A 13,527-nucleotide genomic window follows, 5' to 3' on the forward strand; every position below is an offset into this window, starting at 1 on the left:
AAAATTACTAACTCAGGGGCAGCAACATAACAACTGGTTGTCGGAATTGTCTGAAAATTTCAGGGCAGATATATCTAAATCTTATAAACATTTTTGCCACCATTCAGATTTGCTCTAAATGCTTCAGTTTCAGAGATGTAAACCAAAAACTGCATTTTACCCTATGTACTACTTTTAGCCATGTCTGCCATCTTCGTTCGCAGGCAGGGTCATCAGACACATTTTTTTAAACCAGATACTCTTATGATGATTGTGAGACATTTTGTCTTAATAGTTTCGGAGGAGAAGATTTTTGTAAAAGATTACAAAAATTTAAGAAAAATTGGTAAAATTTACTAAAAAGGGCAATAACTCATGAAGGGTCAACTGACCTATTTGGTCATTTGACTTATTTGTAGATCTTACTTTGCTGAACATTATTGCTGTTTACAGTTTATCTTTATCTATAATAATATTCAAGATAATAACCAAAAGCTGCAAAATTTCCTTAAAATTACCAATTAAGGTTAGCAACCCAACAACACGTTTTCGGATTCATCTGAAAATTTCAGGGCAGATAGATCTTGACTTGATAAACAATTTTTAACCCATGTAAGATTTGCTCTAAATGCTTTGGTTTCAGAGTTATAAGCCAAAATCTATATTTTACGCCTATGTTCTATTTTTAGCCATGGCGGCCATCTTGATTGGTTGGCCGGGTCAACAGACACATTTTTTAAACTACATACCCTAATGATGATTGTGGACAAGTTTGGTTAAATTTGCCTTAGTAGTTTTCAGGAGAAGATTTTATAAAAGATTACAAAAATTTATGAAAAATTGTCTATAAAGGGCAATAACTCCTTAAGGGGGTCAATTGACCATTTTGATCATGTTGACATATTTGTAGATCTTACTTTGCTGAACATTAATGCTTATTACAGTTTACCTCTATCTATAATAATATTCAAGATAATAACCAAAAACGGCAAAATTTCCTTAAAATTACCAATTTAGGGGCAGCAACCCAACAACGGTTCTCTGATTCATCTGAAAATTTCAGAGCAGATAGATCTTGACCTAATAAACAATTTTACTTCCTGTGAGATTTGCTCTAAATGCTTTGGTTTCAGAGATATAAGCCAAAATCTACATTTTACCCCCTATGTTCTATTTTTAGCCATGGCGGCCATCTTGATTGGTTGGCCGGGTCACCAGATGATTGTGGCAAAGTTTAGTTTAATTTGGCCCAGTAGTTTCAGAGAAGAAGATTTTTGTAAAAGTTAACGACGACGACGACGGACGCAAAGTGATGAGAAAAGCTCACTTGGCCCTTCGAGATTATTCTTGGCCGATAACAAAACACTTATGATGGTGGAATCTGTTACGGTCAAGTGATGTCACAGATATTTTTTATATAGACTTTGCAAACGTCTTTTGAATTTTACACTTGAACTATAAATAAATGCATTTATATCTCTTAAGGAGCTATCATTTCATTCTAGTCCCCCATAAAATTCAAATGGTAGCTCCCTTATTTTAAAATAAATTAATATATTTTTCAATATTTTTTTTTATTCAAATATTTTGTGTAATTGAGGCCCTGCTTTGTATGAAATGCACACACTGTCTACCAGAATTCAATCATCATAGGGTATGAACCAGTATGGAGTAAATCAAACAAATATTTAAATATATCAGTAAAATCATTTTAAATCATAGCTTTCCGGTTTGTCCGTCTGAAATCTAAAATTCAAACAAATAGTTGCTATAAATTCAGCCTTTCAGATAAAACAAAATCAGACATACAGAAGGTAGATATCCCATAATAGGCATGGGTTTCATCCAACATCCTTAAGAAACCTTTTTTGCTTTGCACTGTGCATAAACATATGAACAGTGATGGCAAAACCCCTTTTCTTAACATGAAAACATTTTCTAATTATAGCAAAAAAATGTTTTTCTTGTTTACTACATTTAAAAGTCATCAAATTCCTCTATATCATATTCTTCCTCCTCTTCCTGTGAAGTATTGATTTTTGATTGGCTATTGGTTATGACATCATCATTATCTGTAGGTATTGTGTTTGCTGAGAAAGGGACCACTGAAGAAGCACCGTCATCATCTGTGTCCAGTTCAACATCTTTCTCATCCAATTTTTCAGATCTACAAGATAGCAGTTAATAATATGATAGCTAGATTCTACCTCGAGCAATAGTTCTGATAACAAAACTCTTCCACTTGTGTTTATACCAAGCAAGGATTTGTATAATAGTAAGCATTGCTTTGACCATTTGACCTAATTTTTGCATAAAAGTTCTGACCATATTACATCACACATACAGTTGCTCAGTTAGATCGCTGGATAATAACAACTAGTTTTTATAAATAAAGGCCAGACACATCCAAAATAAGCAGAGAAAAGCCCCACACTAACCAATAAAGTTACTCATATAGCACTTCAAATTGACTGTATTAACATCAAAACTGCAGGACTACCAAATCATGTGATCAAAAATGTCTAGAGGAATTCTCCTGCGTCAGTGGCTTCACGGCTGTGGGCAAACATATTTCACAATTTCATATCATTAATACAGACATTCCAAGCAGGTAAAACGTACACATTTAGTGATTTACAATGTGAGTTTTTCTGTTAAGATGTAATTGATTGTGAGATTTATTGTTTTCAAAAGTATGCAAGTAAACAAATACTTTAAACTTCAAAGTTATCACAATAAAACATAAAATGAAAGTAGAGTATAAAGTACAGTCCAAAAACTAGCTGAAGGTTATGTAAGGTTATTTACAAGTTAGATGACAGAACCCAAGAATTCTAGATACTATTTTCAGATTTTCATTAGGAGACAAATGTCCAAAAGAATATGTTTTTGTGTCATCTGGCTGCTTTCACTTTCCACTATATCTAACAATCTCCTTTTATTATTTTGTCATTAATTACAATAGCCAATAACGTCAAGCAATGAAGAGTATTTTAAAGCCATTAAAAAGTTTGTTTAAAAATATGATAGTTGGCAATTGAAGGTAGTGCTTTTATTGTAGACAGTAAAAGTATATAAACTTTAAGTAACTGAATAACTAAACAGTTAATGTTTTGTTAGCTACCTTTCATAACATAATAAATTGTCTTTGTGAGAATCTCAACACATTGTAAACAAAAAATAAAAATAATGACTATCTAGAGAAATTAATAATGTGAAAACAAAGATAAGAAATGTCTCTTTTAAATTAATTATTTAGTTTCCAAAACACTAAATAATCTTTGACCTGAAATTTAAAGTATAGCTTAGAATAAATCCTCAACTTTGAATATAATAAAATAATAAATTATCAGAAATATGTGTCAGGATAAGATATAAGAGCTAAAATACAGGATCTAAACTTAAAATATGTAAGAAGTATGCTCCTATCAAAATAATGTTAATCTTATTGATAAATGAATTGGATGATATAGTCTGGTCACTTTAGTTCAGTTTAGTTTAGTTTATTGACAAATGTGTGTCTGGCATAATACAATTTAATCTGGTATTTATGATGACTTTTCTTATATTTTGAAGGGCATTTCTCCAGTTATAATAATGTATCTGTATTAATTTTCAAATTGGTCTGCAATGTTGCTAATGTAAATGTTGCCATTAATCTCATTAATTTTCAAATTGGTCTGCGAATGTTGCTGATGTAAATGTTGCCATTAATCTCATCAGATTTCAATGAGAATATATCTAGTAGGTGTTTTTCAGCTTTACCCATATATTTAAAGGTTCATCACTACTCGAAAAAAATTTCAATCCACCCATGCCAGATATTTTTTTGTATTCACAAAATCTCAAATTAGTAGTTGATAAATGATTTTTGACAATTGAAATGAATGTCAGATCATGCCTTATTGATTCTTTTTGAGAGAATTTTTTTCTGTTACTTATTATCTTTAAAACAAAAGCCAAAACATGATTTAACCCCTATAAATTTCATTTTAGCCTCATTGGCTATAATTTCACTTGATTATCATGCAGGACATTTAAAAAAAAATATAATGAACACTTTTAGTCCAGATTGGCAGTCTGGTGTCAGAGGGGAAGATTCTTTAGGACAAAACAGTGACAATGAAAAACTAAATTCAGATTGCCTATATGTGAAAAATTGCCTTAAGTGTAAACATTAAAAGTTTCATAACTTTGGAATGAAAAACAAGAAAATTAAAAACATCACAAGGGATCTTCCTTTCATCAATTCCCACAATAACCTACAGTTTTGAAGAAATCAATTCAGGGATACTAGAATTAGTGAGTGTTTTATGAAAAAAAAAATGCTTCTTTAATTTTAAGGAACAAAGGTCTGTAACTCTGGAATGACTAATCCTAAATCAATTCTAATGTGTTTTTACAGATATATGATTATCTAAAGCAAATCTGAGTTATCCTATGAAGTGTTGACAGACCGAGAGACATTGGTATACCATAATACTTCCCATATTTAACAGGCATATTAAAAAAAATAATTGTAATGAACAACTTACCTAAGAGATAGTCTGACTTTTGAGAATCTGCATATTTCTTGTAAACATGAAAACTGACCTGAAAAAGAACATCAACAGTTAAGTGTTTCTATGAACTGTTTACTCTGTGAAGTTGAATTTTGTTATGGTGCTCTCTTAAGGTTAATGTGTTCAAACAGTTTATATCTAAGGCCCAATTGACCTAAATCACAAATTTTGATTGTGACTGTGAGAATTGTTCATGTTTGGAAAATATGACGGTTTCCAGATCCTTGCAATAATGTTTTTTTTGGTTTTTATGATTATGAGAAATTGGTTGCAATCATTAATGCACATAGTTAAAACAACACATCAATATTTCAAAAGAATGATTCTATTCTTAGTGAAAATTATTATATCAAATTTTTTTGGAAATGACTGATTTTATATCATATCCATAAACACAAAGTATGTATGCCAGTCCATTGTTTATTTCTTGTTTATGAATATGATATTTCTGAAAGATGTATTTCAGAATCATTAAGTAATTATGGTTATGAAGCATCACATTTAGTAAAACTTACCAGGATTATGTAAAGGTATATTTATTTGTGCCAGGAAAGGAAGAATCTCTGTTTGTAATACTACAGGAGGACAACCATGACCTGAAAAACAAATACTGTCTAAATTACAGTGACCTATTTCTACAATCTAACTAATTATTTGATCTTTCAAACATGAACCTGGGTCAATTTACTGAAATCTTAAGGCTATCAAATGAATTATTGCAACACTTATCAAATCTTGACAATCAGACTAGAGTATCATTTTATGTGTAACAGAAGAAAGTCAGTATATTTGGTACATGTGGCAGAGATATACATGGGACAAAAAAGTTACAGGAATATATTTAACTAAATAAATTCATTCTATAACAAATAACAATGATAAAAGATACTGCAACATCTTCTTCAATGACATTAAAAATTCACATTAGAAAAAGATGAAGACAGTCTGTAATATCAACCTGAGTCATTCTTCTTGATACTCACTTCTTGCCACTTTGGCTATTCTTGTTAACACACATTTGGAATTATAAATCAGTTAAATAAATATTGTGTGAAGTCTTCCAGTCATACTGTCACACATTGCCAGACAATATATTAGTACAGCAGTTTTTACTAACCTCAACAAACATCAGAGGAATGGTCCAGAAATGATTCGTAAATTTGATTTCATAATAAATATTCACAAATATACTTACATGTACTTTTAAAAAGACTTCTACAGGACTCTGAATTCTGTCTAGCCTTGAATTAAAACAAAACTAAAAGTTAGAATATAATATTGTTCTTCACAATTTAACAGATAGAAACCAATAGATAAACAACAGTTTACAAAACGCTTTATAAAAAGCTGAAGATTGAGCAAAATAAACCCTATCAAATATCTGAGGAAAATGAGGTGCACCACAAAGGTCAGAAGGTTCTACTTCACTGAAAAATATTTCATTTAATTTAATTACCGTTTTATTAGCTGTGTACCACTGAGGTTTATTTAGTGGACGCCATCCCAGCCCTGAACTAACAGCATCATGTTTACTGCGAGATGAATTACAATGGATTATCCCCCTTGTTGCTACTGATGCTGCATACTCTTGTAGCACTGATCTGGACTACAAATTATATTGAAAACAGTATTGATTATTGAAATTTAACAACAGAATTACCGGGTAAAATGATTGAATTTGAATGATTTCTATGGCCCTTGGTGTAAGTGTATATATATGTATCAGTATTTATAAACGATCCATTCATTATAATTCTTGGATATTTATTTTCCTGTTTTTTTGGGGGGATTAAGTGAACCATAAATTAAGGTGGTATACAAAATGTAATTTTTCATCATAAAGCAAATAATAAGCTGTTGACAATATCAGGAAATGACCATATCATGAGCTCTTAGTAATTTTTGTGTTAGTTTGTAAAATTATACCCATAAAAACTCACTGTTATTCAACAAAAATTGAGTTATGATTTTTGGATTTAGAGATTTTTGGATTTTATATAATGCTAACTTACTGCTCATTCTATGGTAAGATAATCTGCATCATTTTGAATTTAGAGAATCGTAACTTACTGCCCAGTCTATTGTGAGATAATCTGCATCACTGAGGTATTCTGTAGATCTGACCAAGTCGTCAATGTTTGTATAAAATTCTAAATAATTCTGATGAAGATATGCTGTGAAGTATTCTCCAGACAAATGGGACTTCTCAACAACATCCTGCAAAGGGAAGTAATTCTTGACAAATCTTAGCCACATTAAACAGGTATTACAGAGTAAAGTGCCTTTCTCAACAACATCCTGCAAAGGAAGGTAATTCTAAACAAGTCTTAGATACATTAAACAGGTATTACAGAGTAAAGTGCCTTTCTCAACAACATCCTACAAAGGGAGGTAATTCTAAACAAATCTTAGATACATTAAACAGGTATTACAGAGTAAAGTGCCTTTCTCAACAACATCCTGCAAAGGGAGGTAATTCTAAACAAATCTTAGCTACATTAAACAGGTATTACAGAGTAAATTGCCTTTCTTGACGACATCCTACAAAGGAAAATAATTCTAAACAAATCTTAGCTACATTAAACAGGTATTACAGAGTAAAGTGCCTTTCTTGACAACATCCTACAAAGGAAAATAATTCTAAACAAATCTTAGCCACATTAAACAGGTATTACAGTGCCCTTTAGCTGAATTTTACTGAATATCGTTATTCAACTTGAGGTGGTACCCAACACTTTCACTAAAATTAATTTGGCTCATTAATTTTCATAAAAATTTGTCAAAGTATTTATTTTAACCCTTTAACAAAAATATAAAAATTTCAAAAATTTGAACCAACCGTTTTGTCAGAAAAATTACACTGGTTATATAGCAGTTTGACAAACACCAATTTTGATCATTGAGAAGCTTAATATTCCCTTTACATTACAACGTAATTAAAACGTTGAGCTGACTTTACAGAGTTATCTCCCTGTAGTGTTAGGTACCACCTTAATGACATTAAAAGTGGGAAAGTTGAATGCAAGTAAAACTAATTTTACAATACCCCTGACATGTTTATTTTTCCAAGCTAAGAACCCATAGTCAGTGAATGTCTCCAAATTAATCTGTATCAATTGAATCTTACTGTATTTTGTCATCTTAAAATCTAAATCTGAATGTTTTAGCGGTAGTCATTTAGAGAATCAGATATTGAAGGCAGATTTTCATAGTTTCTGTTGAATTTATGCTTTTTGTAGACTAATTGCAACTTAGAACTTCACTTGCATAGTATTGGTATCTGATTTAAAAAAGAATGCGTCCCCAGTACACGGATGCCCCATCCCCACTATCATTTTCTATTTTCAGTGGACCGTGAAAATGGGGGGGGGGGGGGGGAAGGGAATCTCGAATTTTGCATTCAAATTAGAAAGATCATATCATAGGGAATATGTGTGCTAAGTTTCAAGTTGATTGGACTTCAACTTCAATAAAAAATACCTCGACCAAAACTTGAAACGGGACAGACAGACAGACAGACGGACAGACGCACAGACCAGAAAACATAATGCCCATACATGGAGCATAAAAACAACCAGATGTTCTGTAAGCTATTGCTCAATTTTGGTATCCCTGCTTTAAGTAGTTAGAATTTAAATATTAAGATGATGAATGATGGATAAAAACACATCAAACAGTATATCATGTTCACAAGAAGCTGATAACAAATTTCGGATATTTTGCTTCCGAGAAATATTATTGGACGAATGGACAAATGAGTATACCTCTATTTAAGAGCAGAGCCAATGAATCAATCAATACATCTATTAATTCATCAGGGCAAATATCAATCCTACTTCATAAAGAGATCATACCCAAAGGTATGCAGCTAATTAATTCATATCAAATATGCAAAGAATCTTTTAATATGCAAAATCTGCCTAAAACTAATTATTAAGTTGGGAGATCTCACAACTCTATACATAGTCTTTTACTTAACCAATTTTATTGACTATGGTAACATTTATTAAATATTTGTATTTACCCTAATGCAACATAAAATATGAATACTTTCAATAAATAATAGTTAACTGACCCAACAGAGAAAACAGTACAAACCTCAGGATTAATTATTAAAGGATCTCTTTCATGTTCTGATAGATGAGACGGTAATCTTGGTAAATCAGAATGGTTCGATGGATCATCTCCTGTAACAGTATAATATATATTTATATCATATATTTAGTACAAAATACAGCAATTTTGTATATCTAATAAAGGTTCTTTTTTCCAGTCTGTATCACCTACCCTGTATCGCATACCCCGTATCGCATACCCCGTATCGCATAGCAAAATATGATTGCATACCTGGCGTGACGTCATAATTAGAATGACGTCAACGTTTGACCTATGACGTCCAGTTGCTGCATTTTCAGGCTTAGGGGGGAAAATGATTTCTATTAAAAAAAAAAGTCCTATCATTTCAACTAAAATCGAAATATCTGAAGTTTTATTGTTTATTTGGTCATAATTTTCGTGAAGTTTGTTTCTGCACAAATGCATTTTTTTACGATTTTAATTTGGTTTTAAAAAATATATGATAAATAGAATAATACATGGCAAAATCTGTATCACACGCCGTATCACCCTCGACCAATATCATCCCTCGGGCCTAAAGGCCCTCTGGCTGATATTGGTATCTCGGGATGATACGGCACATGATAAGGATTTTGCCATGTATTATTCTCTATATATTTTGGTTATAGAATTGCAAAACAGAACAATGTGCAAGTCTTCCACAGCAAAGGTGTCAGCTGCCAAAATAATTTTAGCAGAAATGGTGATGTCCATGTCTTGTTTAGTGAAACTCAAAATATCCTCAGACCTAAATTAATATAACAGAGCAACTTCATATCCTTTAGAAAAATCTGTGCCAGTTTAGTTTAATTCTGCTGTTTTCAAGAATTTTCAGATTTACAATTTTGTTTATTGAAATTCCTTAAGGGGTCATGTAACTTTTTGAGCAATATAACCTATTTTCTGGGTCTGTAAAATATTTAACATGTTATTTGTGTTTATGAAGTTTATTGAATATCAATTTTAAATAAAAGCTGTCACAACGACAGCAAACCGGATTTATTAACATTTATTTGTGTCCTGGCAATATCACAAGAACCATTACTGATGAATGGTGAAAGTGAAAATCGTCAATATCAAATTTGACCTCCATTTTGTCATCAGTATCAACATATTAAAATTTGAAAAGCTTAGATTGAATGGTTCATGAGTAAATGCAACAACCTGAATGGAAACGCCATTTTACGATCTTTCAAGAACCATAACTCCTGAACAGTAAAAGTCAAAATCGTCATTATTGAACTTGACCTCTATTTTGTCATCAGTAACAACATATTAAAATTTCAAAAGCTTTGGTTGAATGGTTCATGAGAAAATGCACGGACACGACGGGAAAAACCATTTTTCGATCTTTCAAGAACCATAACTCCTGAACGGTAAAAGTCAAAATCGTCATTATTGAACTTGACCTCCATTTTGTCATCAGTAACAGCATATTAAAATTTTGGAAGCTTTGGTAGAACAGTTCATGCATAAATGCACGGACACGACTGGAAACTCCATTTTTCAATCTTTCAAGAACCATAACTCCTGAACGGTAAAAGTCAAATTCGTCATTATTCAACTTGACCTCCATTCTTTTATTAGTAACAACATATTAAAATTTGGGAAGCTTTGGTAGAACAGTTCATGCGTAAATGCACGGACAACTTCATTTTTCAATCTTTCAAGAACCATAACTCCTGAACGGTAAAAGTCAAAATCGCCATTATTGAACTTGACCTTCGTATAGTTGTCAGTAATAACATATTAAAATTTTAAAAGCTTTGGTTGAACGGTTCATGAGTTAATGCACGGACAACATTTGATTGCCGCCCGCCCGCCCGACAGCCCGTTCGCCCGCCCGCCGTACATCCCCAAATCAATTACCGACATTTTTGTCACAAAAATCCGGTTAATAAAACTTTGAATTGAAACACAAATACAATGTCTTTTCTAAATTCAATGGCCCAACAAATGTGTATACAAATAAATGGGGAATGTGTCAATGGGAAACAGATGATGCCTCAGCTTGCATATCATATAAAGTTATAAAGGGACATAACTGAAGAAAAGTTAAAGTGACCCTACCTAAATTTGTACTTGATCTGAGTTTTGTGGTAGTATAGTCCAGTCAAACTAAGTTTGAACCTCAAAAAGATTGCAACAGAAAATGTGTTTGTTCTTAGCATTAAGCCCCAAATATACACAGAAAAAAGTCCTATAAAATTTAACTTGAGGGAAACCCAAATTTTGCATTTTTAATTTCTTAAGGAAATAAACATTAGAAGGGGAGATAACTCTGCAAAAATGAGTCTCCCGTTGATGATCACCTAAAAACTACTCAATCGGCGTCTTTAATCTTGTTGTATTTTCTTTTGAAAAGAAAGAGTGAGATAAAAAAAAAAACGAAGAGGAATATAAATTTTCTAAAGTCTGTTGTATCCGAGAATAAACAATTTGTCAACTATAAACGACCTGAATAACGAAATTATCGATTGGAAATTACTCTCTCGGATAAAAGCCATAGGAAAAAAATTGTAACTGAAACAGTTGAATAAGTAAAAATAATGTTATTATAATAATGAAAGACCATGACATATAAGTACATCGATCTGATACCAGAATATCGATCCCTTTCCCATATTCATCAGGATTTATTTTAGCTTTACCAAGCTAAGCAAGAGTTGTGTCTCTTGTTCTGTCAAACTTCCAGTTTTCGTTAGAGTCGAACTACGTGTATCTCGAAATATTTCTCTGGTCCGGCTGACTTCGAGACAACGAGAGTCGACTGTACTTTGATTGAGTTATAAGTTCGTATTTGACTATATTATTTAATCTTTTGTTCATAAAATGTAAAAAAACGAAGTGCTGTGGGTATTTTATGGCTTTGTTAACATTTGTATAATGTATTTGTTCAGCATCTACCTTGTTCAAAGAAAGCTTAAACCACAAAAAGAAGAATATATGCTTAGTTAAAATCAATTTCAGATTCTTTACCTTAACATGCTGAAAAATTTAATAAATGGTCAACTAATGAATTATGAAATCTAGGTTGTAGCTTGATAAAAGATATAAATACACCTTTAGAGTTGTTTGTTTAACCCTAAAGACGGCTAAAATATCAATCATTAAGACATTCTGTTGAATAGAAGAGGTAAAGGTATAATTTTGTATTAATTTTTATTGATATTTCTGCCTTTTTTTTGCAGAGTTATCTCCTATATCAATGTAAATCTCCATAGGAATTTTAAAATCATGATCTTTTAGTTTTCCTCACGTTAGATTTTATGGGACTTTTTTCTTTGTATATTTGGGGTATAATGCTAAAGATTAAACCTTAACAATCTTCTGTTGCAATTACTTCAAAGTTAGTGTCAAATTTATGCTAGATTGACGACTATTATTTGGTTGATGCAAACTTAGTTGTTAATTTCTGTGTCATTAAGTCTCTTGTGGAGATTTGTCTCATTGGCAATCATACCACATCATCTCTATTCTTTTATATTAATTAAGAGAACAGAAATAAACAATTCAGCAAATATTCCATTTTCAACGGGCCTAGAAAATTTAGTGACAACCCAAATTCACACTTGATCTTGATATTTTGTGGTAATAACTATTGTGTGCAAGTTTCATAGCAATATGTTGAGGCAAACTTAAGTTAGAGAACGGAAACCAAAAATTTAGCAATTTTTCCATTTGTAAAGGGGAATTACTCTTGAACGGTTAAAGTGAAACACCTTATATTTAAAATTGGTCTGTATTTTGTAGAAATAATCATTGTGTAAAAGTTTCATTGCATTTGGGTGAACCAAACTAATGTAAGAGAACGGAAACTAAAAATTCAACATTTTTTTCATTTGTAAAGTGGCATTACTCTAGAACAGTTAAAGCGACACCACCAAAATTCAAACTTGATCTGTGTTTTGTGGTAATAAACATTGTGTATAAGTTTCATAAAATTTCGTAAAGGCAAATTGTAAAAAAAAATTTAAAAGTAAGAGAACGGAAACCAACGTTGGGACATACTGACGGACGTACGTAGAGACGGTCAAGTGTAAAACTTAATGCCCCCCTTTGCTACAGCAGTGGCATAAAAAACTTACTTTTGCAGTATAGAATTTTGCCGAGTGCTCTGAACAAGAATAATGAAGTATCTCTCCCTCCTATGGATGCTAACTCAGAATCAGGATTGGCTGAGTTCTCAGACTTTGTTTTAGACTTTATTTTATTAGAGCCTCTACTTGACTGTTTCTTCAAACTTGCTTTTCCTTTCAATCTTCCTCCAGACATAAGGTCACCAGTATCTGAAATAAATCAATTATATATTTCAAATCAATATGCATTTACCTCATTTTTTAAATAGTATGGACCAATCAACTAGAAATTTGGACTGCATAAAAATTAATGAGAAAAGTTGATAAAATTTTTTGTTATTCTTATCACATGTTTAATTTTACCTTTCTCACAAGCAAACTGTAAGGCATTGATGGCTCCTCTAATATCGCCAGCACTGGACATGGCTATAGATTCTAACACAGTCTTGGACGGAATACTAAACTTATGGCAACCCTAAAAATTAAAATAGCACCTATACTTGAGTGGCAACAAAGATCAATAAAGAAAAGTTTGTTAGTTTGAAAGGTGGGACACTGATACATGTACCTTACTTTTCATTTTTATTCATGAATGTTTTATCCTGGAATATTGTTGATGCTGTTACTAAGTGTTTTTTTTCTTCTTATATAGATTAGAACGTTGGTTTTCCTGTTTAAATGGTTTTATTTTAGTCATTTTTGGCCCTCTTTAGCTTGCTGATCAGCCTAAGCCAAGGCTCTGTGTTAAAGGCCAAACTTTGACCTATAATGATTTACTAAAACAATTTGTG

At 31.8% G+C, this 13,527-nt stretch overlaps 1 protein-coding gene across 2 annotated transcripts in view; it reads right to left on the reverse strand.

The window, feature by feature from the left end:
- Window positions 1-1,574: 1,574 nt before the first annotated feature.
- The window catches only part of LOC139495427 (cell cycle checkpoint protein RAD17-like), a 32,993-nt gene continuing 21,040 nt past the window's right edge, over window positions 1,575-13,527 (reverse strand). For both annotated transcript variants that reach the window (XM_071283720.1, XM_071283725.1), the window contains exons 10-18: window positions 13,100-13,211; window positions 12,746-12,946; window positions 8,640-8,728; window positions 6,612-6,758; window positions 5,998-6,147; window positions 5,737-5,782; window positions 5,057-5,137; window positions 4,515-4,572; window positions 1,575-2,146 (exon numbers count right to left, since the gene is read on the reverse strand). In XM_071283720.1, coding sequence (XP_071139821.1) covers window positions 1,957-2,146; window positions 4,515-4,572; window positions 5,057-5,137; window positions 5,737-5,782; window positions 5,998-6,147; window positions 6,612-6,758; window positions 8,640-8,728; window positions 12,746-12,946; window positions 13,100-13,211 — 1,074 coding nt within the window. In that variant the 3' untranslated portion in view covers window positions 1,575-1,956. The remainder of the gene's footprint in view (window positions 2,147-4,514; window positions 4,573-5,056; window positions 5,138-5,736; window positions 5,783-5,997; window positions 6,148-6,611; window positions 6,759-8,639; window positions 8,729-12,745; window positions 12,947-13,099; window positions 13,212-13,527) is intronic.

The sequence above is a fragment of the Mytilus edulis genome, chromosome 1 (assembly GCF_963676685.1).
Source record: "Mytilus edulis chromosome 1, xbMytEdul2.2, whole genome shotgun sequence".
NCBI lineage: Eukaryota > Metazoa > Mollusca > Bivalvia > Mytilida > Mytilidae > Mytilus > Mytilus edulis.